Consider the following 26,718-nt stretch of genomic DNA (forward strand, 5'->3'; position numbering starts at 1 on the left):
GAAGAAACAAAGCCGGCTGTTCAGAAGGACGTCCAGACCATCCAGTGATGAAAGTTGAGGGAGGGGTGCTGGCATTTTCTACCAAGCAGAAAACATAGAGACTTCCGCTGCAGATTTTTAGAAAAGGGACCCACAGCAATTCCTCCTGCACATGTGAGCACGCACTGCCTGCTCCGAGGCAGGCGATGGGGGATGGGGGGGATAAGCCAGGTGGTCCCTCAGGGACCCTTCCAGCCCAAGGAAATTAAGAGTGGTTCCCAAGTCTTGAACATCCAGGACTGAACGACAGCAAAGGTATCATTACATTTATCTTCACTTGGCATCCGAAGCAGCTTCAGGAAGCAACCTGGCATGCTCAAAGGAGCACTAGGAAATATAGATAATCAGAGCCCGGTGCCTGACTCCTCAACCGTGTAGCTGTGTGACTCTATAGCGAAGTCTTTTCACCTGTCAAGGCTCAGTTTCTTCATCTATAACAGGAGAAAATTGGAGCAGAGAATCCCCACGTCCCTTTCTAAATGTGTATGGCTATGTTAAAGGAGAAGAATGACCTCCTCTCTTCCTGCTTTCCCAAGCAGGGTCCACACCAGACAGGAGTGGACAAGAACTCCAGGAAACTTTGAAAATGCCTGGGGGAGGGGGAGAGACACAACAAAGCCCCTTACTTTCTGTCTTTCTTTCTTTCTTTCTTTCTTTCAAAGTCACTCCCAGCTTCTTGGGACACAAAAGTATCTGTTAAGGTAAGTTAAACCTTCTCAAGATGAATTTTCCTGCTACTTTTAATTAAAAGTTCTTTAGAATTTAAAGAACACTATTCAGAAAAGGCTGAAAAAAAAATTTCATTGACACTCCCCCCTCCCCCTCCCCCCTTTCCCAAGGAAAAGAAAAAGCTGTTTTGTGCACAGCTCGCCCGGTCCACACTGTACAAAAGGAGGTGGGCTGGCGGCAAGACACATGAGATGACCCTTTGACCCCGGACTGCTGACAAGTCCTCAATGGCATAAATACCAGATAATCAATCACATGCCAGGAGGGCGAGTCCCCCTGCCCTCGCCCCAGCGTTGGGGTTTATGAGAGATACACTGTAAATAGACACTGGCTTCTTAAAAGAGGCCCCCCTCAGCATTCCAGGGGCCGGCCATAATCCCGAACCAGGCCTGGCCAGATCCTTGACCATCTCGTTTTACAGCTTTCATCGCGAACTTATAAAGCACTCTGCCCTCCCAATCCCCCGCTGCAAGCTGGCCTTCCTGGTATGAAATGAAGTCAACTCCCCACTGCATACGCAAACAGGGACTCTGAAAATCACTGCAAAGAAGGCGAGGGCAGAGGACAAGCAGGAAATGCGGCAGGTTGCCAATAACACTCCAATGCAGCGGAGAGGGGAAGGGAGCCAACCAGGACCTGGCGAAGTGATGAAGAATCAATAAGGATGATACTGATGACAGTGGTAACAACCGTGGTACCAGTAGTTAGTACTGGCTCAACACTTAGTAAGCGCCAAACTCCACAGTAAGCACTTCATGTGTATCCTGTTCTCTATCCTCAAAAATAACTCTAGGAGGTGGGCACTGTTATCGCTACGCCCATTTTACAGATAAGGAAGCTAGGTGGGGGGCTCAGAGTTCAAATAATTTGTCCAAGGCCACAGTGACAGTTAATGACAGGGAGGATGAGATTTAAACCCATAGAAATGGCTCAGGTCTAGATATACCTCCACCCCACACCACCAAGTCTATGAATTTCTGCCTGGAAGGAGAAGAAGGTAAAAATCAATCTGCACTTTCAGGTCACTCAGTTGGCTGAGGCCTGTAATTCCAGCACTCTGGGAGGCCAAGGAGGGTGGATCAACTGAGGTCAGGAGTTTGAGACCAGCCTGGCCAAAATGGTGAAACCACTGTCTCTACTAAAAATAGAAAAACTAGCTAGGTGTGGTGGCGCACACCTGTAATCCCAGCTACTCGGGAGGCTGAGGCAGGAGAATCGCTTGAACCCAGGAGGCGGAGGTTGCAGTGAGCCGAGATCAAGACACTGCACTCCAGCCTGGCGACAGAGTGAGACTCTATCTTTAAAAAAAAAAAAAAAATCAATATATCATCTGAATAGTTAAATCTCCAAGATAGCCAGAAACTAGGCTAGTTTCAGAGGAGAAAGAGTTTTTACATCCAATCCACAAATTTTGAACCCCACTGTGGTATAAGATTCTCATCTCTGTCCTTTAACCCACCTTAGACCCCAAGAGCCCTGGCAGTGGACACCAGGCCTAGAACGTCTCTAAGGTAATGATGGCCCTTCCAAAATTTTGCTCTTGCTCTGAAGAAGTTTACCAAGATTCTAAACTAGCCCCAGCAAACAGGGAAGTGGGGGCGAGGAGAAGAAGACAGACGCTCTTGGTAACTAATTTTGATAATGCTTTTGTTTCAGGGTCAAAGGTTAAATATGGCCACACTAATCCGCTTCTTCCAAAATTAAAGCACAAGGGAGATTTTTCTGTAGCTTAGCAAGAGGGCTTTTTCTCATTGCTGGGGAAATGGTACTGATCCCGCCCACTGAACAGGGATGCTCGGCTGCTGGAGACAGAGATTTGTGCTAATTTGGACAGAACATCCCAGCTCCTGGCTGCAGGGTTAGAGTTATTTATTATTAAGACCAAAGTGAAAGAAATGCAAGGTGATTCTTAAAAATTTTAATAGTCCCTCTGTCCCACCTCACCGGCTTTTGAATAATGCTTCCTGAAATGTCCTAGAAAGGAGAGAGGAGAGTAAATGCTTGCGAACCTGACACTCACAAACGGTATGCACACACACATACACACACACACACACACAAGCTTTGGCTGTAAGAGAAAAGATTAATGATCAACCCGCACATTTGCAATGTTTCACAGAGTGCAAAGTACGCCTCCTTCATCTGCTTTTCTCAGCAGGCTCACTGGGCAAGTGCCTTTTTGACCCTCTTCTACCAATGAGGAAACCAAGCTTCTATAGGACAAGCGACTTGCCCAAAGTCTTGCTCCTAATAAGTAGCAGCACCAGGGCTAGAAATTTCTTTGTTCCTGTGGCTGCATTCCTGAGACTGTAGCAGACATACAGATATCCTTCATGAAGAAATATGGGGTCCCCTCAACAAACATGAGACCCACAGCAGGATGCCAGAAGGAACTGGCATCAGGAAAATGGGCTCAGAAATGCTCTCCTGAACCCATTTTCCTGAAGCTTATCCCTGGGCTATGGTGTACTCCTGAAGTGGCACGTGAGAGAGGGGTGAACATGCCTGGGGGCCTGAAATTGAGGATTCTCTCTCCTTGTCTCCTGCTCTGACCAACAGCTAATTTTTCTCTTCCTTAACCCTGGTTGGGGGAATAGTCACCACCCTAAGGCAGAGGAGAGCCCCCCAGGGAGGCAGTTGCCTTGCAAGAAATGATTGTCCAAGTGTCAACAACCTGCTGCTTCCCAGAGCCTCAGGGTCAGAGGCCAGGAGGGAGCACAATGGCTTTCTGGAGCTGAAGAGTCCGGGAAGAGGGGCCTCTGGGGATCTCCGGAATGTGAAGGCTCTGAATCCAGGCACAGGGGTCTCCTGTTTTTGCCCTTTTATATCCTTCCTCCCTCCACAAATCCCAGACACCACTAACCTGAAAAACAGTAGGTCAAGAAAGGAATGGGATTAGTAACAGCCTACATACACATGCATACACAAAAAAGTTTATTTCACAAGAAATGGCCAGCAAATCCTTCTCCAGCACACAAAATAAGTGCACCCCAAAGCAGCTTTGAGTGTCTCCTCCTCCTGCTTCCAAACCTTCCCTGCCCACTCACCCCACCAGAGTTGGGTTATCCACCTTTTCTGCACCCATGATGCAAGCTACAAAGAGATCTTTGTCTCTGCCCTCTTCTTATCTGCTGTCTCCTGAGGGCAAGTTATCTTCGGAGAGAGGCACCTGTACAAGTGGTTGGTTCTCAAATCCCATTGAATGAATGAGACTTGCAAGGGAATTACACAGTTTGGGGAATCTCTTCCTTCTGAAACTTTCTACACTCTAGAGGTTACGGATCTGGAATGGTTTGCCTGTCTCATTGACCCATTCGGATGACACTGAATCAAAAACCTTAAGATACCTCTCTTTCTAACTTCTGCCCACCACCTAACACTGAATACTTAATTACTGAATATTTAATCACTGAATGGACCAGTCTGTTTCCCTCATTATTTTCTCTATCATTCAAAACAATAGTGGTTAACTTGCTTTTGTACAGCATTCGTGGTGGTGGTACATGCAGGGAGAGAGCAAGGCAGATGCAAGATAAAAGAAGCCAAGGGAAGAAAAGGGCCCAGAAAAGCTGGGATGGGAGGCTGTGCAGAGGGCACAGACTGGGGTGCATTGGCATTGCAGGGCACCCTGAAGCCAGAGCCCATGACAGGAAACCACACATCGCAATGACATCACCTTACATCTGAATCATGTTTTACTGCTTGCAAAGACCCTACCCCATTCTGAGACCATTTTGGTCCTCACATCCCTTTTTGAGGTATAACGGGCAGGTATGGCGTCCTAATTTTTCAGACAAGGAATCTGAGACTTGCAAAGGTGGAGTGACTCTTCCAAGGTCCTTCACCTGGCAAGTGAAGAGCAAAAATCTGAAGCCAGACAAGAACAGATTCTTCATTCCTGCTTCTAATCAGGAAGCTGCCTTTTCTGTTTTTGATTAATCATGCAATAAACATTTATTGAATGAGGCCGGGCACGGTGGCTCACGCTTGTAATCCCAGCACTTTGGGAGGCCAAGGCAGGCGGATCACGAGGTCAGGAGATCGAGACCACGGTGAAACCCAGTCTCTACTAAAAATACAAAAAATTAGCTGGGCGTGGTGGTGGGCGCCTGTAGTCCCAGCTACTCGGAGAGGCTGAGGCAGGAGAATGGCGTGAACCTGGGAGGCGGAGCTTGCAGTGAGCCGAGATCGCGCCACTGCACTCCAGCCTGGGCGACAGAGCGAGACTCCGTCTCAAAAAAAAAAAAAAAACATTTATTGAATGACAATTTGAACTAACACAGTAGAAAGGGCCAAGGCCCCAAAGTGGTTCAATCTTCACCCTAACTCATGGAGTGGCAAGATAGCTAAAGGCAAGTGGTGTACATCTATGGTGCTGGAGACCAGAAGGAGGGTCAACCGTGAAAAGGGTGTCAAAGAGAAGACAAATGAGCTGAGAAGACTCTATTAATACCAGGCAGGCAAGGCCGGGTGTGGTGGCTCACACCTGTAATCCCAACACTTTGGGAGGCCGAAGTGGGCGGATCACCTGAGGTCAGGAGTTCGGGACAAGCCGGGCCAACACAGTGAAACTCCGTCTCTAATAAAAATACAAAAATTAGCTGGGCATGGTGGCTCACACCTGTAATCCCAGCACTTTGGGGGGCCAAGGCAGGAGGATCACTTGAGGTCAGGCGTTCGAGACCAGCCTGGTCAACATACTGAAACCCTGTCTCTACTAAAAATACAAAAATTATCCGGGTGTGGTGTGGCATGCCTGTAATCCCAGCTACTCGGGAGGCTGAGGCAGGAGAATCGCTTTAACCCAGGAGGTGGAGGTTGCAGTGAGCTGAGATCTCGCCACTGCACTCCAGCCTGGGCGACAAAGCGAAACTCTGCCTCAATATGTGTGTGTGTGTGTGTGTGTGTGTGTGTGTGTGTGTGTGTGTGTGTCTGTGTGTCTGTGTGTGTGTCAGGCAGACAAGACACATGAGAGTGTGGGGGTTAGTGGAAGATGCATGGAGGAGAAAAACAGCCAGGAGAGTCTGGGAAATTCTAAGTGGCTCAGTGTACACGCATCATAGGGGGTGGCAAAAGATGAGGCCTGTGACTCTGATTGTGAGGAACCTTCTGGGCCATGCAGTAGAGTCTAATCTTATCCCATCTGGAAATTCTAAACCCTGGTTATACATAGGAATCCCCTGGGGAGCTTGAAAATACATCCATGTCTGAGCCCCATGCGGGAGGTTCTGATTCATCCGGGTTGAGGTGGGAGCCTTTGCTTGCTATTAATGCATTTTTTTCATAAAGTTCCAATAAATGATTTCTCTGTGTAGCTGGGTAAGACAATGAGGATCCTTTGAAGGATAAGAGAGAGACACGCAAGAGCAGGTATGGGTGTTAAGATGGCAGAGCCATCCTTACCTAGGATGTAACACATGAGGTCCAGCACCAAAACCTTGGGCTGCAGCCATCAACTCTGCATCCACCCTCCATTGCCACCTTTGTCTTATAGGAATGAGGCAGTCATTCAAAAACAGGGCATGCCGCCATCCTGGGGTCTTATGTGGTAAACCTCTCACTGGGGTCCTTTCCCAGTGTCACTTGCCTTCAGACCAACAAGCTGCAGCTGTCAAACCAAGGGCACCTGAGAGATCAGGCAGAGAAGTAACATGGGGGAAATGCTGTGTGCAGGAGCCATAGGTGTCTGGCCACAGCAGACTGGATTTTGGGCAGACAAAGGGATGGGGAACCTGCAAACATCACTCCTCAATTCTTAGTGCAGGTATATCACATCCAATTGCCTTGTTTTATTATTTATCTTTTAGATATATATGTTTTCCTCCTAGCAATAGTTAGCTTTCTGAAAGCGGGGCTGAGCCCTGATTTTTCTATTTTGTAAAAATGTACAGAATGCTCAGAACAGCACAGCTAGCAGGCAAATTGAGGTCTGAGGAACTCCAGGCCATCAGCATCAGGCTTGCTCTGGGGGCTCTTCAGGCCCATACAGAGCCCTAGGGCAGACCCTGACTCACAGATGGCCAAGGAGGGCTGCCTGGGGGCAGAATCTCCTACTTTGGAGATTTCCAGGAAAGGGAAAGAGGAGCTTTTCTGGAGATGGCACAGAGTTGTGGGTAGAGAGACAGAAGGAGTGGTCTAAGACCAGGGATTCCTGGGTTCTAGCCCACAGTGTGTCTCTCTAGCCTGCTGTGTGATTCCAGATGAATCACAGAACCCCTCTGAAGCTCAGCATCATGCTCCCTAAAGCCCCTTGCAACAGTTCTGCAGGCTAGGAGTCTACAGATTTTAGAATTCTAGGACCCCTAATTAGTGTCTCCCGATGTGGAAACACCCCAACACTGGGCTCAGTATATGTAAATGGCAATTCCAGACTCTACTTTTGAAAGGTTGGTGATATGGCACCATGACTCGGTACTAGATGAGACAAGTCCTCTTTCTGAGTAGCAGCCAGGCTCCCTCTTGACATCCAGGAGCTTAGGATTTGGAGCCCAGTGGATGTCCCAGAACAAGGAATCTAAGCTAGGGAGCCAGATGAGGTCAGTGGCCAAGACCTTGCCCTCTGGACCACTTGTCTGGAGACAGGGGATCCCGAGCCATTTCAAAATAAAAAAACCCTTGGTGCTCATTCATTTGTCAAAAGCCTCAAGGGTGTTCCCCAGAGGAGAGCAGTCAGAGTGACTCTAGGGCCCCAAGGGGCAGCTTTCAGATGCAGAGTCTCCCCCTTGTCAATTCCTGTAACTAAAATGAATATGGAAAAGATAATTACCTTTAAAACATACTTAATACTTGAACACATTATCTCTACCTGCAGAAAAAGAATGTTATCTGATGGGATCTTCCCCATAAGCTTAATCAAATTGCTATCTTAAAACTCTCTGGAGTCCTGTGAAACAGTAATAGAAAATCCAAGGCAGAGGCTGGAAGCATTTTATATTTGTTTGGTTGAGGGGAACGTGCGTCCCATCTGACAATGCACACTTAAGAGACAAAGTCATTTCCAATCTGTAATGGATCTTCTCCTACTGGGGGCAGGGAACATTGCGTCTGACCCAAACCTACAATCCCTCTGTTAGCTAACTTCTAAGGTTCAGAGAAGAAATTTTTTTTTTTTTTTTTTTTTTTTTTTTTTGAGACAGAGTCTCGCTCTGTCCCCCAGGCTGGAGTGCAGTGGCACGATCTTGGCTTACTGCAAGCTCCACCTCCTGGGTTGTTCACGCCATTCTCCTGCCTCAGCCTCCAGAGTAGCTGGGACTACAGGCGCCCGCCACTATACTCGGCTGATTTTTTTGTATTTTTAGTAGAGACGAGGTTTCAACGTATTAGCCAGGATGGTCTCGATCTCTTGACCTCGTGATCTGCCCGCCTCAGCCTCCCAAAGTGCTGGGATTATAGGCGTGAGCCATCGCACCCGGCCGAAATTTTTTTTTTTAAATGCCTTTTTCCTAATGCCTGGTTGGGGCTCATCAGCTCCAGGAAACCTTCCCTAGTTGGGCCTGGGATACTTAATGTGTGGAGATGCTTAACTTGTTACTTAACTCTGGGTTTTAACGTGGCAGATGAATTGATGCCTATATTTTCCTCAGTCTGCCCAACCTCAGGGCAGTGCCATTCGTTAAATTAGCAGCAGAAGTAAATTACCTGCCCAAATCCAGCTCAGGGCGAGTGACCACTTGCAAGCCTAGAGAAAACCAAAAGGGAAACAATTTCTAAGAAGACTGAATGTGGGGACTGGTTATGTTCCCAGCATCTCAAGCTTGCCTGGAATGGTCGAGTAAACAGCTACTGCAAAACTGCTTGGCGGGCCCAGTTTAGCTTGTTGACAGAAGCAGCAATAGAGGAGAGGTGGTAATGAGCTGCATCTCTGTTAGCCACTTCTCCTGCCTGGAGCCCCTGGAAGGTCCTCTGGATACAGAGTCTGGTCCCTGGTGCACAAGTAAGGAACATCAGAGATTATGGGGAGAAAAAAAACGAATGGGTGTAGGGAGAACACTGGGAAACCATTAAAATGATCATCAAGACATAGGTCTGTTGGTAGGCAAATCACAGATTACAAAACAACATGCACTGAATATCATAGCCCCATTTGTGATTAAAAGAAAAATGAGACCAGGTGTGGTGGCTCACATCTGTAATCCCAGCACTTTGAGAGGGTGAGGTGGGTGGATCACCTGAGGTCAGGAGTTTGAGGCCAGCCTGGCCAACATGGTGAAACCCCATCTCTACTAAAAAATACAAAAATTAGCCGGGCTTGGTGGTGCATGCCTGTGAAGGCTGAGGCAGGAGAATCGCTTGAACCTGGAAGGTAGAGGTTGCAGTGAGCCGAGATCGTGCCATGGCACTCCAGTCTAGGTGACAAAGCAAGACTGTCTCGGAAAAAAAAAAAAAAGATAGCGGGACACAGAGATCATATTTCTTTTGTTTGTAAGTATTTTCTAATTTCCCCACAGTGAAGCCGTATTACAGGCATGATTTTTCTTAAAATGGGGTGCCTGGGTCAATACCATCCATGTCTTGCTTTTGACAAGAGTGACTCCTCCCAGGCCAGATGATGGCTGGCTTTTCTTCTAGAAATCTACACAGACGCAACTACACTGTCTCCTCCTCACTTTGCAGATGTCGGACTCACTACTTCACCAGATCACAGTTCAGACCTGATCCTTCCTTCCTGTTTCTGAAAATGGAGGAATGGGGAGGGCAAGGAGGCATCCCAGAGCCACCCCTACTCCCTGCTGCCTTCTGTGAATAGAATGATTCCAAAGGTGCCACGGTCTCCTGCACTGTCTGAATGGTCACTATGATGCAAAGCATTACCTAGACAGTCCTGTGATGCCACAGGTATAGGAGACTGGGTTAAGTCTGTAAGAACCAACAACATACCTGGAAGTTGTTTTTTATTTTAATTGAAATATAATTCATGTACCATAAAATTCCACCCTTTTAATGTTTTTTTGTGTTGTTTTGTTGTTGTTGTTGTTGTTTTTGCGGAGAGGTTGTTTTTAACAGGCAGGGTCTTGCTCTGTTACCCAGCCTGGAGTACAGTGGTGCCATCAAAGCTCACTGCAGCCTCAAGCTCCTGGGCTCAAGTGATCCTTCTGCCTCAACCTCCCAAAGCATGAGCCATTGTGCCCGGCCCTTTTATTGGCTTTTAATGTATTCACAAAGCTGAATACGATCACCCCCACTATCTAATTCCAGAATATCTTCATCACTCCAAAAAGGAACCACATACCCATTAGTAGTCACTTCCCATTTTCCCCTCCCCAAAGCCTGTGGCACCCACTAATCTACTAACTGTCTAGAGCTCTCTGTTCTGAACATTTTCACATAAATGGAATCATCTAATTCATGGCCTTTCATGTCTTGCTTGTTTCGCTTAGCACGGGATTTCCAAAGTTCATCCATGCTGTAACACGTATCAATATTTTACTCTTTTTATGGCCAAATTATAGTCCATGGTATGGATATACCACATTTTGTATATCCATGCACCAGCTGATAGGCATTTGGGCAGTTTCCACTGTTTGGCTATTGTGAACAACACTGTTATGAATGTTCATGAGTAAGTTTTTATGTGGACACGTTTTCAGTTCTCTTGGGTTGGAAGTTACTTTTGAAAATAAATTCTTGTTATTAGGTTGTCATTTGTCTCTCTCCCACATTAAAAACAAAAAGAGCACAGGATAGTTAAAAAAATCTGAGACTTCCAACTACTTGGGTTCCAAATAAGTGATACCTGCCTGTCCTTGCCACACTCCAATCTCACACACACACTTTTACTGCATCCCCTCTGCCCCCTCACCCCCGGGCTCCGCAGGACCCCATCCTTAACCCACAGCCCTCACCAGCCCAAATTATGCCTCTAAGCAGGAATGTTCACTGCAGCATATGAAATATTTAAGCTGCTTTTCTAAATATATACATTATTTAGCCTATAGTCTATAAAATATTGATATTATTTGTTTCTCCCATCCCCAAATATCTGCATTATTTACGGTACAGTTGGGGAAACATTAACCTGTGGTTTTTGCCTTGTGCATTTGTTTCCTTTTCCCTGTGTCACAGGGGCACACACAGATCGGAGAGAGGCAATAGTGACAGTTCTCTTGCCCAGGTCACACAGAAGGCCCTGGGAATGCAGGAGATAACAGTGTCCAAAGCCAGATGGACAGCACTGTAGTCACCTCTGTGACCTCATTGTACCATGGGAACAGGGAGCAAACACCCCGTTATTTCTCGAGGGCAGTTTTGTATTCCAAGCTCAGTGCCCCACTGCTGTTGATACTTAATTGATCCCCAAGTCTTCCACATGGGGAGTCACTCCCACTTCCAGCTGAGCTCATTCTTATTTGTGGCCTCTGTCACCCCCTCCAGGTGTGACCTCAGTCCTTATGTCAGTGTAAGAAAAAGCTCTCTTCTTACTCACTTCCTCTGTCAGGCCCATAGTGAACAGGACAGCAGCGCTGACCTCTGAGTGCTGGCACAGGCCCATTCCCCTGTGCTGCATTCTCCATCTGGCATTTATCTGTTCTAACAGTGGGAAACTGAGGCACCTGCCAGTGTGGCTGAGATACTGATGTCCGTGAGCGCTCCCAAAACTCATTTACTTGTACTTGCAGCCTTTTCTTTTTAGAAGTCCTCCTTCCATAGACAGAATGAGACTCGAAGGTGATATTTTTCTTATTTATAAAGTGACTTTAATTTTTTAAATTATGTAAGTGATATGTGCTTGTTAATCATCATTATTATTACTCAAAAATAGATAAAGCAGAAAGTAAAACACCTTTGCCCTATAATCCCACTTCTAAAGATAACCATTGTTAACAGGTATAGAGCATTACAGAGTCTTACAGGGTGGCTTTAGTATTTTACATGAAATGGGGCCACACTATATAACCTGATTTCTCTAACGAGCTTTTATCATGCAAAACATCATGGGCATCTTTCCATACCATCATTAACAGATTCCTTACCTTTGGATATTTAGGTCATTCTCATTGCTTTGCAATTACAAATAATGTTGCAATCAGCATCCCTAAGGAAAGTTTAGAAACTTTGGTACATAAAGGCCAAAGTCAGGGATGAAATGCCAAGAGTTTCTGAGCATTTGCCACACTGTCTCAGGGGCCTGCTGATAACAGGCCCTACTGCCACTGCAGTCGGTGGTTGAGACACTGGTCCCCGGACTCCTCAGAGAGCAACCGTGGGCCCGGCTTGGCGGCACACACCTCCTTAACTTAGACACCTCCAATGAAATGCCAAGAGTGTGCAATGAACTTTCTCCTCTCCTGGCTGTCTAACTCAGAAGAGGTTGTCTCTTCCTCCTCCTCCTCCTCCTCCTCCCACCTCCACTCCCTTTGGGTACCTCTACTTACCCTGCCTCTGTTTTGAATCTCTAAAATAATGTGACAAGTTAATGATGGTACAATTATCTAAATGTTTAACAGACATGTTATCTAAGTGAGTCGGATTGAGATTCCATCCCGCTGACAATAAACATCAATGGTGGAGCAGAAAGCGATAGGCAAATTATAGCAAACCCTGCAATTTCAATGCTATTAACTTTGGAGGAATAACAGCCTTGAGGCCTGTAAACTCTGAATAAAATAGACCCTTGTGTTTGTCCAACTATTAAATCAAAATGCTACCAACATCCTAGAAAAAACAAGGCGATTTATGGCCTTTCAAGTTTCAGTTACACATTGGTTTTTATTAACTCCTTTCTGTCATTGGGCAGCCGTGGTGTCACTAAGGAGAAGGGTGAGAAGTCAGAGAGGAAACACAGGAGTGGACAGCAGGAGAGAGAGGGATAAAGGAGAAGCTTGAGGGGCTGAGCATGGGCACAAGGGGAGACGAGTGGAAACCTGAGATCAAGAGCTGGGGTTGATTATTCAGGACTCGGATGTGGGGACAATTCTGAGAGTGAAGGGGCAACTCACACCAGTGAGGACGGTGAGTCCCGCCAGATCACCCCAAGAAACACCAACCTGGAATCCCAGTCCTGCCACTGGATGAGTCGTATTATTTAAGCCTCTCTGAGCCTGTGATTCCACATCAGTGATGCAGACAGTGAAACCCTCCTTAGTGGTGTCCTGATGACTATATTGGACCATACATAAAAAGCAACAGTGCTGGGCACAGACCACACTCTGAATAATAGTCCTCAAAGATCAGACTCAATCCTTCCCCTCCAATTTCTAAACAGTTTTTAAGAGGCAAAATATCTTCATCTTTAATCCCTTCTTCAGCCACAGTAGGTATTTAATACATTGTTACTGAATAAGCTACTAAATAGAATGCAGGAATTCTTGTCTACTGGTGAGGGACAGAAACTGCAGGCCTCTAAAAATAACAGTAGCAAGCAGCTACCACTTATGCATACATCAGTCCTCCTTCCCAGGGCTCAGGGCTTCACATGTATGATTTTTTTTCTGTTTTTCTTTTTTTTTTTGAGACAGAGTCTGGCTCTGTCCCCCAGGCTGGAGTACAGTGGCGTGATCTCCACTCACTGCAAGCTCCGCTTCCCGGGTTCACACCATTCTCCTGCCTCAGCCTCCCAAGTAGCTGGGACTACAGGCACCCGCCACCACGCCTGGCTAATTTTTTGTATTTTTAGTAGAGATGGGGTTTCACCATGTTAGCCAGGATGGTCTTGATCTCCTGACCTCATGATCCGCCCGCCTCGGCCTCCCAAAATGCTGGGATTACAGGTGTGAGCCACCGTGCCCGGCCCCACATGTATGGTTTTATGTAGTTCTTACAGCAACCATTATGATTATTAATCATAGTTTACAAATGTGAAAAACTAAGGCTGAGAAAAACACAGACCATCAATGCAAGATCAGAATCAGGCTGTCCTTGGAACCACAGAACCCCCCAAACAGCACTTTTCTTGCCCAATTCCTACACCCTACCTTTGAGAGAAGCAAGGAAACGAAGCCATTTGTCCCATATGAAGCAAGTCCATAGCAGAGCCAGGATAAGAACCTAGTTCTCCTTCTCCTAATTCATTATTGCTTCCAAACACCGTGCTGCCTCCACATCCCCAACGGTAATTTGCAATCACATTTCCGCTAGGGTGGGAGGCCGGGGAAGGGCAAGGTCTGTGTCCTGCCCACTGCCCAGCGGCATCCATGGCCGGCATCCCCATCCCAGGGCCCAGCATCCACGTCCGGCATCCCCGTCCCGGGACCCAGCGGCATCCACGTCCGGCATCCCCGTCCCGGGGCCCAGCGGCATCCACGTCCGGCATCCCCGTCCCGGAGCCCAGCGGCATCCACGTCCGGCATCCCCGTCCCGGGGCCCAGCGGCATCCATGTCCGGCATCCCCGTCCCGGGGCCCAGCATCCATGTCTGGCATCCCAGTGCCAGGTCCCAGCACACATGTCCAAAATCCCTGTCCCAGGACCCAGCATCCATGTCTAGCATCGAGAAACACTCAAGATGTCTGTGGAGGAAATGAGCTTCAGCCCTTTCTAATCCAAACCTGCCTTGCTTAAATTCTCCTTCTCCAATCCCAAAAGAGCCAAACACCATTGATCCCCTCAAATCACTGTCCAGGGAAGTGATGCTTCATATAAAATGTGCTGGGGTGATGAAAGGGCAGAGCACAAAGGACTTTCAGGGCAGTGAAGCGGCTACTCCGTATGACACGAAAATGGTGGATGCGTGTCCTTACACGCCTGTCCAAATCCACAGACTGTACACCACCAGGAGTGAACCCTCATGTGAACTGTGGGCCCTGGGTGACAACGATGTGCCAGCGTAGGCTCACCGATTGTAACAAAGGTACCACCCATGTGGCGTGGGATGTTGATGGTGGGGGAGGCTGTGCACTTGCATGTGAGGACAGGGGGTACGATGGGAACTCTATACTTTCCATTCCATTTTGCTATAACCTAAAGCTGCTCTTAAAAAAATGAAATGTATTAATTTAAAAAATAGTATCGGGGGCCCCTCCAGAAGGTGGCCAGAGGGGCCCTGGGAGCCACTAGGGTGAACAATGGAGAGAAAGAATGGCTGGTCTGGGCCAGCAGGAGACGGCTGGGTTGTTCCTCCCTACTCTACAGCAAGCAGCACCAGCACAGCCGAGAGCCCTGTGCTTGGAAAATAAAACTCTATATTAGGCATCAAACATGCCTTTATAGTAACAGCATGAAATTAGGTCAAGAGTAAATCTATGCTGGGGCACTGACTGTACAAACAGCAGCACATGACCCTCCTCCCAAAGTGCCTATGACGTTCCGCGGCCGTTCTTGAGCCTGAGCTTTCTCATGTTAAATTCCTTGGCACAGAATGTGAAATGCTATACAAATCACCTCTGATATTTATAAAAGTCAAATGCTATTATGTTTTCAATGGGGAGGTCACAGCAAACCACATGGAGTCTGCCTGTCCCTCTGATGACTCACTGTCCTGTCCTCCCCGATACCCTCCACCTTGTACAGAGGTTTGAGGCTCGTTTGGATTTTTTTTTTTTCATGTAAAGTTTAGGTAGATTAGGTTATTTGTCATCATCTGGCCCCCTCCCAGCTCCTCTGGGACCAGCCACTGGGAGGCTGTTCTTGAGAGGAGGAACCAGAACAGTTGCTAGTTTTCCTATCATTACAGGACTCCTTGGTGCCCAGCACTGTCCCTCGTGCCAAGCTCAGGGCAGGAGGGGGCAAGGCCAGCAGCTATCTTGAGGGAAGGAGCGTTGCTGCTTACCCTTTTAAATCCTCTGCCTTCTGCACTCCAGCCTGGGCAACAGAGCGAGACTCTGTCTCAAAAATAATAACAAAAATAAAATAAAATAAAATAAATCCTCTGCCTTGCCTGCTACTCCCACCCCACCCCCTGCCCCCACCATGATCACCCACTACAGAAAATTCTCCAAACAAGGACTTCATTTTCTACTCTGAAGTTCAGAGCCAGGGACTGTCCCTGAAGCTTCCTCCAAGTATTATTAACATATCAGGAGAGAGAGAGGGGCCAGTGCAAGCAGGCAGCCAACACCAAGGTTGGAGATACGGTTCTGCACCTCCAAAGGGGGAGGCCGCACAGTGCAGAGAAAGAGAGAGACAAAGAGAGAGAAACAGAGAGTGGGGGGAAGACAGAGTATACGCCTCCTAGACTCCTTCACACTGAAACGAAGAGGACCCTTTGGGTGGGGTTCCCTCCAATGCCCACTCCCTGCTAGAAGAGAAGGGCAGAGTCCGCAGCATGGACCCTCAGCCGCCAGAGGTATGCTCTTTCTGGATTGCAAGACTCTTGCAGCCAACACACAGTGGATGAGAACCAGCATCTCAACATTTGCATCTGGTTGAGTGGCTTCCCCTGTGACGCAGTAATGTGGAAACTAAGCAACTTTTTCTAGGCCAGTAAAAGAAAGTACTTATTTTGTAGTCACAGTAGAGAGAACCTTGGGCTGAACTTGTGGGCCCTAATTCCAGTTTGGATTGTTTGTTCTTAACTGACCCCCTTTTTCAAATAGGGGCTTTGATCCATTGATCCGCACATGAGAGCTGATGCCCAGGCCCCCACAGGGAGGGAAGACAATGCTAAAATGTGGGCTCTGGGGTACAGAAGCCCAGGGCATACATTCAAGTCCTGCCCCAGATTGGTCTTCCTTAACCTTTCTGGGACTCAGTTTTCTCTGGCAAAGATTAGGGAGGAAAAAAGGTCTATATTTTTGGACTATAGTGAAGACTTAATAAAATAATAACTCAAAAGTATCCAAAAGAGTACAGCTATTGAATTATCTGTACCTAAGGCAAGTTCAACCTACATGCTCAATTCCTTCACAACATCGTAACCTTCGGGAAGGCAGGGCCCAATTTCTGTTCACTGTTATGTATTAAGTCCACAAAGCACCTAGCATACAGTAGGTACTTAAAAACTCAGAGAATGAGGAAATGAGGGAACTACAGGATAAGCCAGCTACACAGGCTATTTTGACAGCAAACTTGAGTCACTAACCTGGTGGACCTTGCAGGGCAGGTTGAGGGCTGGAGGAGAAAGCTGAATTCCTCCAGGGTAAGTCTAGGGTCTAGTTCAACCTAGTACCCTGGGCCTGCAGAGGGTGCCCTTAAGCTTCCCAGCCTCAGAACTTCTAAACCTAGGAATGACCTTAGCTATCTTTGTCTGCTTCTTTGCCTCTTTTTTCTTACTGGGGAAAAGGTAGGATGAGGTGGAAGGTTCTATTTGAAGAAGTCAAGAGATAGGGAATACCCAGGTTCCTGGTGATAGCAGACATGGTTCAGGACCCTACCAGGAACCCAAAATTCCTGAGCCTTTGAGGGCACCAGTCACTGAAGCCTCCTCTAAGATGTGGAAGGGCACATGCCTGGTGCTCCTGGAGGCTGGTACACCTGCTTAGTCTCGATTCCAGTTTTGAGGCCTGTCTGGCCTGGGTTTACACATCACCTGTTTAGATACCAACAGGGAATGGTTCCTTTGGGAAGCTCTGGGCACTCCAGACCTCAGGGCCTTAAGATCTACCAAATCTGCTCCCTGAGATTGCTCAAAGTGTGGAGCTTCAATCTGCCCTCACTTCTCTCAACTGCACTGAGAGGGCCCCAGTGGCTGTTAACTCAGTGGGCACGTTGCAAATGTCCCCTTGGCCAGAGGACATAGTCAGGGATCCTGGAAGACCTCACCATGGCCTTGCAAAGCAGGTGTACACTGTTCCTGTTCCTCCAACACCATCCTCACTGACTTGGCCCCGTCACCTACCAGTGGGGGAAATCCATGTTTTCAGAGGCCTCTGAGGAAGACCAGGATGATTTGATGAGAGAAACTGGCACCTCCATTTCCTGAGCACTTTGTCCATGCGAGGCCTATATTGAGATTATCCAATCTGTGATGGGGGTGGAATTGGAATCTAGATAGTCTGACACCAGATCCCAAGTTCTGGGTCACTATGCACTGAATACCCTGCACTTGACACTCTCACTTTAGGCTTCATGGGGTTCCTCTTCCCTGCACTCCGCATGACAAACCTGCACCACTCTGTTAGGGCTCAAACTTTCCTAGGAAGTAATGTCCTCTAGACATCATCCCATCCACTTCCCTGCCTTCAGGCAGGTCTCTTGTCCCCAGGCAGTCATTTTCCCATCCCCCTTTCCTGCTCCCTGACTCCCTCAGTCTCTCTGGCCGGGCCCACACAGACCAGCCCTGGCCCCAACTCCCCCATGTTCAGATTACAAATAGGTGGTTGCTCTGGGTCCCCTACAGATAGACTGAAAGAATTGAAGGTTCCTACAGGTCACCCTCATGGCCTCTTCACTCAGACCTCCCATTTTCTCCCGAGGGCATGCTGAAGACTGACCAGCCTCCTACCCTGAAGCTCAGCAGCCAAGTTATCTCGCTGCCCTCTAATTAACACCACCGGATCCTGTCTGTTGCCCCCAGGCCTGTTCAAGTCCCAAATGGGGATGTACAGTGGCTTGAACAACATTATGATTTGTAAAACCCACTCCTAATTAGTTTGACTTTGAATAAAGAGGGTAATTATTTTTAAATTTATTAACTGCTGCCTGGCCAGAGAAGTTTCCAGATCAAATGACATGGAGAAGCTATTTCTGCTCAGTGATGCAGCAATTTATATTACTGATCGGTCATTAAAACCTCTGGCACAAAACCACTTGTGTTTCCTGAGCCAAGATAGTGTCCGTGTGTCAAATTTCAAACCCAGAGTATAAATTAAGCCATTAATGGTATTTATCAGTTTATCTGGACTTAAAGAACTACTTACTAATTTAAGACATTCCTGATATAGAAGCCAGGTGGTGCGCTGGGTGTGCATGTGGGTGTGCACGTGCATGTATGTGTGTTTTCTCACTTTTATTTTACTGAACAGTGTAAAAAAAATTCTGATGTGTAAATGAAGTACAAGCATCTCGGGAACTGCCTAGCTGTTAATTCCTCACTGCTCTGCAACCCAAACATTTTGGAAGCAGCAGTGTTTTGCAATATGTATTTGTCATAATATAAAAGGTGTAAAATGATCTCTGTTTATCTCCTCAAAGCCTTCGTTGTACCAAAACAGAAAATTGAATGTGACAACAAAGCCTGAGCCCAGCCCAACCATAAGCGTGGCCTCCTAGAACACCAGCTTGAGCCCGTCAAGATCTTGAGGGCAGGGGGCAAGGAGGGGTCACACACACCAGGGCAGAAACCCAGGTCAAATAGGGTCAAAAGGGTGAGATGTGAACATGCCATTCTCTTGGATAGGCTGCAACTGGAAATAGTTTCCATTAAATTCATTTTCCAGTTTCAAGAATACCTGTACGACACCATAACCACCTGCCCTATGCAAAGCCACACGTGAGCTCCATGAACTCCCACATGGCAGCCTTGGATATGAAACTGATCTGATTCAGGCAAACTGTATCCTACTCCAGGAGGAGGATGTGCACATGAGGGTGTTGGGGCTTCTTTGGGGCACACGGTTCCAAAAGAGCTCTTCCCAGGCAGGGCCATGAACTCAATGACCTCTAAACAGGATCACCCTGAACCATTCAGCCTACAGACTCCTGGACAACACTCAGTCAATGCGGAGGCAGCCAGGGAGTAGTAGAAAGAACATGAGTTGGAGTTGGGTCAAGTTCTAGTTCTCCACTTCCTAGTGGGTAGTGTCTAGGCCCCCACAGTCTCATCTGTTAAATGGGTGTAATCGAGGAAAGTGTTTTATAAACTAAGGTAGCAAAAATATCAAGTGGCATTGGCATTATTTTTACTGTTCCAGGGTCTCCATTCCTTCTGTTTTTCAGAGCTCTTCCCTACCTACTCTCCCGTTGGCTTCCCAATGATACCTGGTCTCCCACCTGGCTTTTCCCACTCCAACAGCTTTAGTGACATTTTCAGCGCTCCCTGTCATCAGGCAACTCCCTTCCTCCTGGGACCCCTTTCCTGGAACAGAAAGGGCAAATAGATTTCAGATTGTATTTCTCATTGATTATTAGGAGAACTGAAAATCCACCTGAGTTCAGCAGGAAGTAGCGCTATGAGTGATGAATGAGCTCTGCCACATGTCAGAAAGAGTCACCATGGTCACACAGGACCCCTCTTTGCCAGCCCTATCCTGAGGGTAAAACTGCTGTCGTATTTCTCCTCGGCACTGAGCATGACACCTGCCCCACACAAGGAAGTGGCTCTTCCCTGCTGGGGGAGCTCGCCCACAGCTCACACTAAGGCTGGCAGGGAGCCTTTCTCAAAGCATCCACCTTGGTCTCTCACCCCTAATTTGGATTCATTTTCTCCATTCCCCATCCTTTCAAGAGCTCAGTTTACTCAATCTTTATTGAGCACACCACATGTGGCCTATTGAGCAAGCCACATTTTACCTCAACATCAGCAGGGGGCACTCGGTAGCTGACCTCTCCCTCCTCCAGCCGAGGAGCCCCATCCACAAGATCTCTGGGGGGAAAACAAAAGGCCCAGACCACCACATTCAGACCTTCAGCTTCTTTCAAGAACAGGGCATGTGCCTGAGTTGGTCACCATCATATCCCCAGCGGGTGCCAGGCACACAGGGGGTGCTCCATACATCTGGGGTCTGCCTAGGAACAACCTCCACAGCTGCTCATCCCTCGGGGACTCAGCTTACTCCCCTGCCCCTGGCTGAGAGGGCAGCTTGCTCCCTACTGCTGCAAATTTAATCTGGATGGACAGAATTAAGCTGCTTGGCAAAGCTGGCTCACAGCTCATTCCCCCAGATTAGAACTCTCAGAGTGGGATTCTCAGTTACATGTGGTCTAGCAATAAGAAAATGGCTGGGACCCTGGGAGACCCGGTTCTCCCCTTGCTTTCATGACAACCACCTCTGGAACCCTGGGCAAAATAACCTAGCCAGATCACTTTCTCTATAACTGAGCTAGGGAGATGCTGACTGCAATGACAGCTCACCTGTAAAGCTCTCTTCCCATCATGACAGGGCAAGGCCTCTCCAGGCCAAAGCTCAAGATGCCAGTCAGGAGCCATGTTTTCCACTCAGAAAAGGCAAGGACAAGAACGCTGAAATATTGATGACAATAATCTTAACGGCAGCTGACTGGTGTTCTTCCTTCTTCCACTTTAGTCCCTGTAGTAGCTTGTTTCCAAAGATGGCTGCCATCAATTCCTCCTTCTCTATAGGTTTCTGTCACTTCCCTACCGGGAAGGAGAGTCCAGCCTTCCACCACCTTCAATCTGGGGCTGACCTATGACTATCTGATTGATGAAATATGGTAGAAGTAATGCTGTGTACTTCCAGCTTAGCTTTTAAGAGGGCTGGCAGTTCCTGTGTCCTGACTCCCGGAAACCTGAGCTGTCACACAAGTCCAGGTTACTCTGCTGAAGAGAGAAGCCATGCAAAGGAACACTGAGACTCAGATAATTGAGTGAAGGAGCCATCTTGGACATCCAGCCCAGTTGAGTCTACAGATGACACCAGCTCCAGCCATTACCTGATGGAAACCACATGAGACCCCAAGAGAAAACCACCCAGCTGAGCCCAGTTACCCAAAGAACTGTCAGAGACAATAACACTTTATTGTTTTAAGCTACTATTGGAGTGGTTTGTTACATGACAACACTCTCTATGGTCAATCCTCAACACAAGAGCCAGAATAAGTCAAGTCAAGTCATTCATTATAACGTTATATGTATTTGACATGACAATAACGTAAGTCATGTCATTCTCCCAGTCAAAACCCTCCAATGGACTACTTTTCCCCCTTCTCTATAAATGCACATCTGTGTGTGTGTATATGTATTATATCTCAGTAAAGCTACATATGCATTTGTGTATGTGCGTGCATGCATGTGTGTGTACAGTCAAATGTCACTTAGTGATAAGGATATGTTCTGAGAAATGCTTCATTAGACAATTTTGTCTTAAATAGGGCACAGGGAGCCAAAAGAGCCCTGCCCATGACGAGGCAGTGAGCTAAATGATCCTGAGCCTCTTAGCCCATGGACAACACTCAGTCAATGTGCAGGCAGCTGGGAAGTCGTGGAAAGAGCACGTGAGTTGGGTCAAGTTCCAGCTCTCCACTTCCTAATGGGTAGCTTCTAGGCTACATCCTAGAGCACACTTACATAAGCCTAGATGGTACCTAGGCTGTATGGGACAGCCAATTGTTCCTAGGCTACAAACCTTTACAGCATGCTACTCTACTAAACACTGCAGGCAATTATAACACAATGGTAAGTATTTACATATCTAAACACATCTAAATGTAGAAAAGGTACAGTAAAAATATGGCATTATAATCTTATGAGACCACTGTCATATATGCAATCCATTGTTGATCAAAATGTCATTATATGGTATGATATAGATTGGATATTTGTCCTGCCCAAATCTCATGTTGAACTGTAATCCCCAATGCTGGAGGTGGGGCCTGGTGGGAGGTGACTGGATCATGGGGGTGGGTTTCTCCTGAATGGTTTAGCACCATCCTCTTGGTGCTATTCTCATGACAACGAGTGAGTTCTCTTAGAGAACTGGTCATTTAAAAGTATGCAGCTGCTTCCCCCTCGCCCGACTCTCTCTCTCTCTAGCTCCTGCTCTGGCCACGTGACATGCCTGCTCCCCCTTTGCCTTCCACCATGATTGTAAGCTTCCTGAGGCCTCCCCAGAGCCTGAGCAGATGCCAGCATCATGCTTCCTGGAAAGCCTGCAGAACTGTGAGCCAATTAAACCTCTTTGTAAATTACTCAGTCTCATGCATTTCTTTACAGCAATGCAAGAACGGCTTAATACACGGCACATCACTCTGTTTGTGTGTGTATGTATACATATGTGTGTATATATGTGTGTGTGTGTGTGTGTGTGTGTGTGTATATCAGAGAGGGGTGGCATGAGTGATGCCAGTGACTCTTCCTGACACTGGCGGAGCTGATTTATATACACGTACACACCCATGCCGCTTTTCAGAGACCTAATACACATACCATACAATATAAAATTCATGTCTTTTAAAGTGTACAGTTGAACTAATACATAGAATGGTCCCCGACTTAGGATTTTTCAACTTTATAATTGTGGGAAACCATCACAATTTTGAAGTAATGTACAGGATATAATAAATTCCATGAGATCTTCAACACTTTTATTATAAAATAGGTTTTATATTAGATGATTTTGCCCAACTGTTGGCTAACGTAAGTGTTCTGAGCACATTTAAGGTAGGCTAGGCTAAGCTATGATGTTCAGTAGGTTACTTGTATTAAATGCATTTTCAATTTATTATCTTTTCAACTTATGATGGGTTTATCAGGACACGGTCCCATTGTAAATCGAGGAGCCTCAGTATTCAAAGCTGTGCAGTCATCACCACTATCAATTCTAGAACATTTTCATCACTCCAGGAAGAAACTCCAGCTCCATCAGCAGTCACTCTCCATTTCCTCGCAACTTCCCCAGCCCCTGGCACCTACTAATTTGCTTTCTGTCTCTATAGATTTGCCTATTCTAGATATTTTACATGAACAGAATCATTTTGCATCTGGCTTCCTTCATGGAGCATGTTCAAGTTCATCTGTGTTGTAGTATGTATCAGTACTTCATTCCTTTTTAGGGCCAAATAGTATATCATGGTATGAGTATACCACACTTTGTTTATCCATTCACCAGTTGATAGACATGGGGTTGTTTCCATTTTTTGGCTATTATGAATAATGCTGCTATAAACATTCATGTACAGGTTCTTGTGTGAACATATCTTCTCAGTTCTCTTGGCTGAATACCTAAGAGAAGAACTGCTGCTTCGTGTGATAATTCTGTGTTTAACCTTTTTTTTTTTTTTTTTTTTTTTGAGATGGAGTCTCACTCTGACGCCAGGCTGGAGTGCAGTGGCGCAATCTCAGCTCACTGCAACTTCCGACTTCCTGGTTCAAGTGATTCTCCTGTCTCAGCCTCCCAAGTAGCTGAGATTACAAGCACATGCCACCACGCCCAGCTAATTTTTGTATTTTTTTAGTAGAGACAGGGTTTCACCATGTTGGCCAAGATGGTCTCGATCTCCTGACCTTGTGATCTGCCTGCCTCGGCTAACCTCTTGAGGAATTGCCAGAATGTTTTCCAAAGTGGCTGCACCATCTTACACTCCCATGAGAGTTCTGGTTTTTCCACATCTTTGATAACACTTGTAACTATCTGTACTTTTTATTGTAGCCACATTGTAGTGGGTGTGAAGCAGTATCTCACTGTGGTTTTGATTTGCATCTCCCTGATGGTGAATGCAGTCAAGCATCTTTTTCATGTGCTCATTGGCTACTTGTCTATCTTTGGAGACATGTCTGTTCAGAACCTTTGCCCATTATTTAATTTGATTATTTGTTTATGGTTTTTGAATTATAAGACCTCTTTCTATTTCTAGCTATAAGTTCCTCATCAAATATATGATTTTCAAATATTTTCTCACCCTCCGAAAGACTTTTAGCACATGCAGAATAAAACCCAGATCTTTTACCAGGGCTGAGAGACTTGCCAGATCCTGTCCTCATCCCTCACCACTCTCTACACATCACTCCCAGCTCTCTGGCCACCACTGCTCTGTGTGCAGGTCCTTAAACTTGTCAGGCTTGATCCAGCCTCAGGGCTTCTGCAAGTGCTCACTCCCTTTGCTTAGACATTCTTCCCAGAAATTTTTGAGTGGCTCACTCCTTCACTTTTTAAGACTCTGCCCGGATACCACCTTCTTGGAGAGGCCTTCCCTAACCATTCTATCCACGACATTTCTCCCTAAATATCCACAATATTTCTTTTCTCCCTATTATTCTCTACTCCTTATCCTTTTCTAGTAGCACTTAATATGTATAAGCAGACATGATATTGTACATTTATTTGCTGATTCTGTCTCCCAGCTAGAAGCTCAGTTCCATGAGAGGCAGCAATGTCATCTGTCTCATACATTACTACATCTTAAATGCCTAAACAGTGCCAGGCACACTGTAGAAACTCAATAAATATCTATTATGTTAAATATACCTACTACTATTTATTGAGTGCTTACTATGAGCCAAACACTCCATGAAATACTTCAAATAGAATACCTTATTTCATCCCCACAACAACCCTAATGCTATGAGGTAGACACTAATATTACTCCACTTTTGTAACAGATGAGAAATCTAAATTAAGAGAGTTTAAATAATTTATCCATGGCCCCACAAATAGAAAGTGGCAGTCAGGATTAAACCCATGCAGTCTCAGTTCTGAACTATAAGGCTCTACCACGCCTGTCCCCACTACCAACTCCAGCAAGTCACTTTCCCTCCTTTCAGCCTCAGTTTCCTCATCTATGACATAAGAGTAGCTTCCTACCTTACTTTACAGGGTTACTGAGAGATTGGCCAGGTGGGATCACGTAAAGCAATGGTCCCCAACCTTTTTGGCACCAGGGACCAGTTTTATGGAAGACAACTTTTTCATATATGGCAGGGTACAGGAGGGTGGTCCTGGGATGACTTAAGCACATTACATTTATTGTGTACTTTATTTCTATTATTACATTGTAATATATAATGAACTAATTATGCAACTCACCATAATGTAGAATTAGTGGGAGCCCTGAGCTTGTTTTCCTGCAACTAGATGGTCCCATCTGGGGGTGACGAGAGACAGTGACAGATCATCAGGCATTAGATTCTCATAAGGAGTGCAAAACCTAAACCCTTTGCATGCACAGTTCACAATAGGGTTTGTGCTCCTATGAGAATCTAATGCTGCTGCTGCTGCTTTGACACAAGGAGGAGCTCAGGTGGTAATGTGAGCAATGAGGAACAGCTGTAAACACAGATGAAGTTTCACTTGCTCGCCCACCGCTTGCCTCTTGCCATGCAGCCTGGTACCTAACAGACCACCACAGACATCAGTCCATGATCCTAGGGTTGGGGACCCCTGATATAAAGCACCGAGAACAGTGCCTGCCTCACTGTAAGTGCTAAGTGTGAGCTGCTGTGATGATGTGATGACAATGACTCTGATCACAATGATCAGATGACTTTGGTGCGGTGAAATCAATCCCTTTGAAATCAAACAAAGCTCTATCATTGTGAGTTAATATTGTTCAAATGCATCCTGTGTACACGCTGATTTTAGAGAATGTCTCAGCTCTCGCAGAGGGAGGACTAACCAACTGCGGCCACATGAGGGTTTCAGTTTCATCAGATGGGTGTGAGCAATTTCCTGACCAAGGGAAGAAGACGTTTTGATAATATCACAGACTAAGGCCTCAACAAGAGCATACTAGATACCTCCAAGAAAATGGGATCTCAGTGGCCGGTTAGAGACAGATCCTGGCCTCATCTAGGACAGCCATTCTCATGGGGCCATGTCATACTTGTAAACTTCTGCTGGGCCAGCCACACAGACAAGAGTAGCTGAATGTGGCAGAAGCCCATCCTACTCACAGCTCCCCCAGGAAATTACTGGATGTCACATTTGCTAAAAAGAGGTTGCCACCCAGACAGTTCATGTCCATGTGCTACCAACACTGTGGAAAACCTGGAGAACAGCAATCCAAGTCAACTCACCAGTATGGGTCTGCCTGTGTGTCTCCAGGGCATCCTCCTTCGAAAACTGTGCGCCGCACTGATCACAGACAAAGGCTTTGGCACCCGCTGAAAGAAAGGAGAGGCAGTTACCGCTACAGCAATAGTCCATTGGTGAGCAGGGAGGTCCTGGGCCACAACTGTGCAGGTAGACACTAGGGCAGGGGACTGGACACCTGCAAAAATCCTGAGTGAGGGATCATCCATGGCTCAAACCCTCCTCCAAGAGGTGAACACTCACCCAACTGAATTCCGAATGCCCTTGTCTAGGGCTCTTCTAGAGAGAAGGAGAAACAAAATCAGAATAACTAAGATAAACAGAAATGGGTTCCAAGTTAGATACCTCAAGAAGAAGGAGGATCTGAAGACCTAGCTCCAGGTGATGGGAGGACAGAAGAAAAATGATGCCAACAAAAGGAAATGTGCCCTGTT

General features: G+C 46.6%; 1 protein-coding gene across 2 annotated transcripts in view; it reads right to left on the bottom strand.

The window, feature by feature from the left end:
* ZBTB16 (zinc finger and BTB domain containing 16) overlaps positions 1-26,718 on the bottom strand; it is a 196,492-nt gene that overhangs the window by 43,590 nt on the left and 126,184 nt on the right. For both annotated transcript variants that reach the window (XM_003253165.4, XM_030829492.1), the window contains exon 4: positions 26,269-26,355. In XM_003253165.4, the coding sequence (XP_003253213.2) occupies positions 26,269-26,355 (87 nt within the window). The remainder of the gene's footprint in view (positions 1-26,268; positions 26,356-26,718) is intronic.

This window comes from Nomascus leucogenys, chromosome 15 (assembly GCF_006542625.1).
Source record: "Nomascus leucogenys isolate Asia chromosome 15, Asia_NLE_v1, whole genome shotgun sequence".
NCBI lineage: Eukaryota > Metazoa > Chordata > Mammalia > Primates > Hylobatidae > Nomascus > Nomascus leucogenys.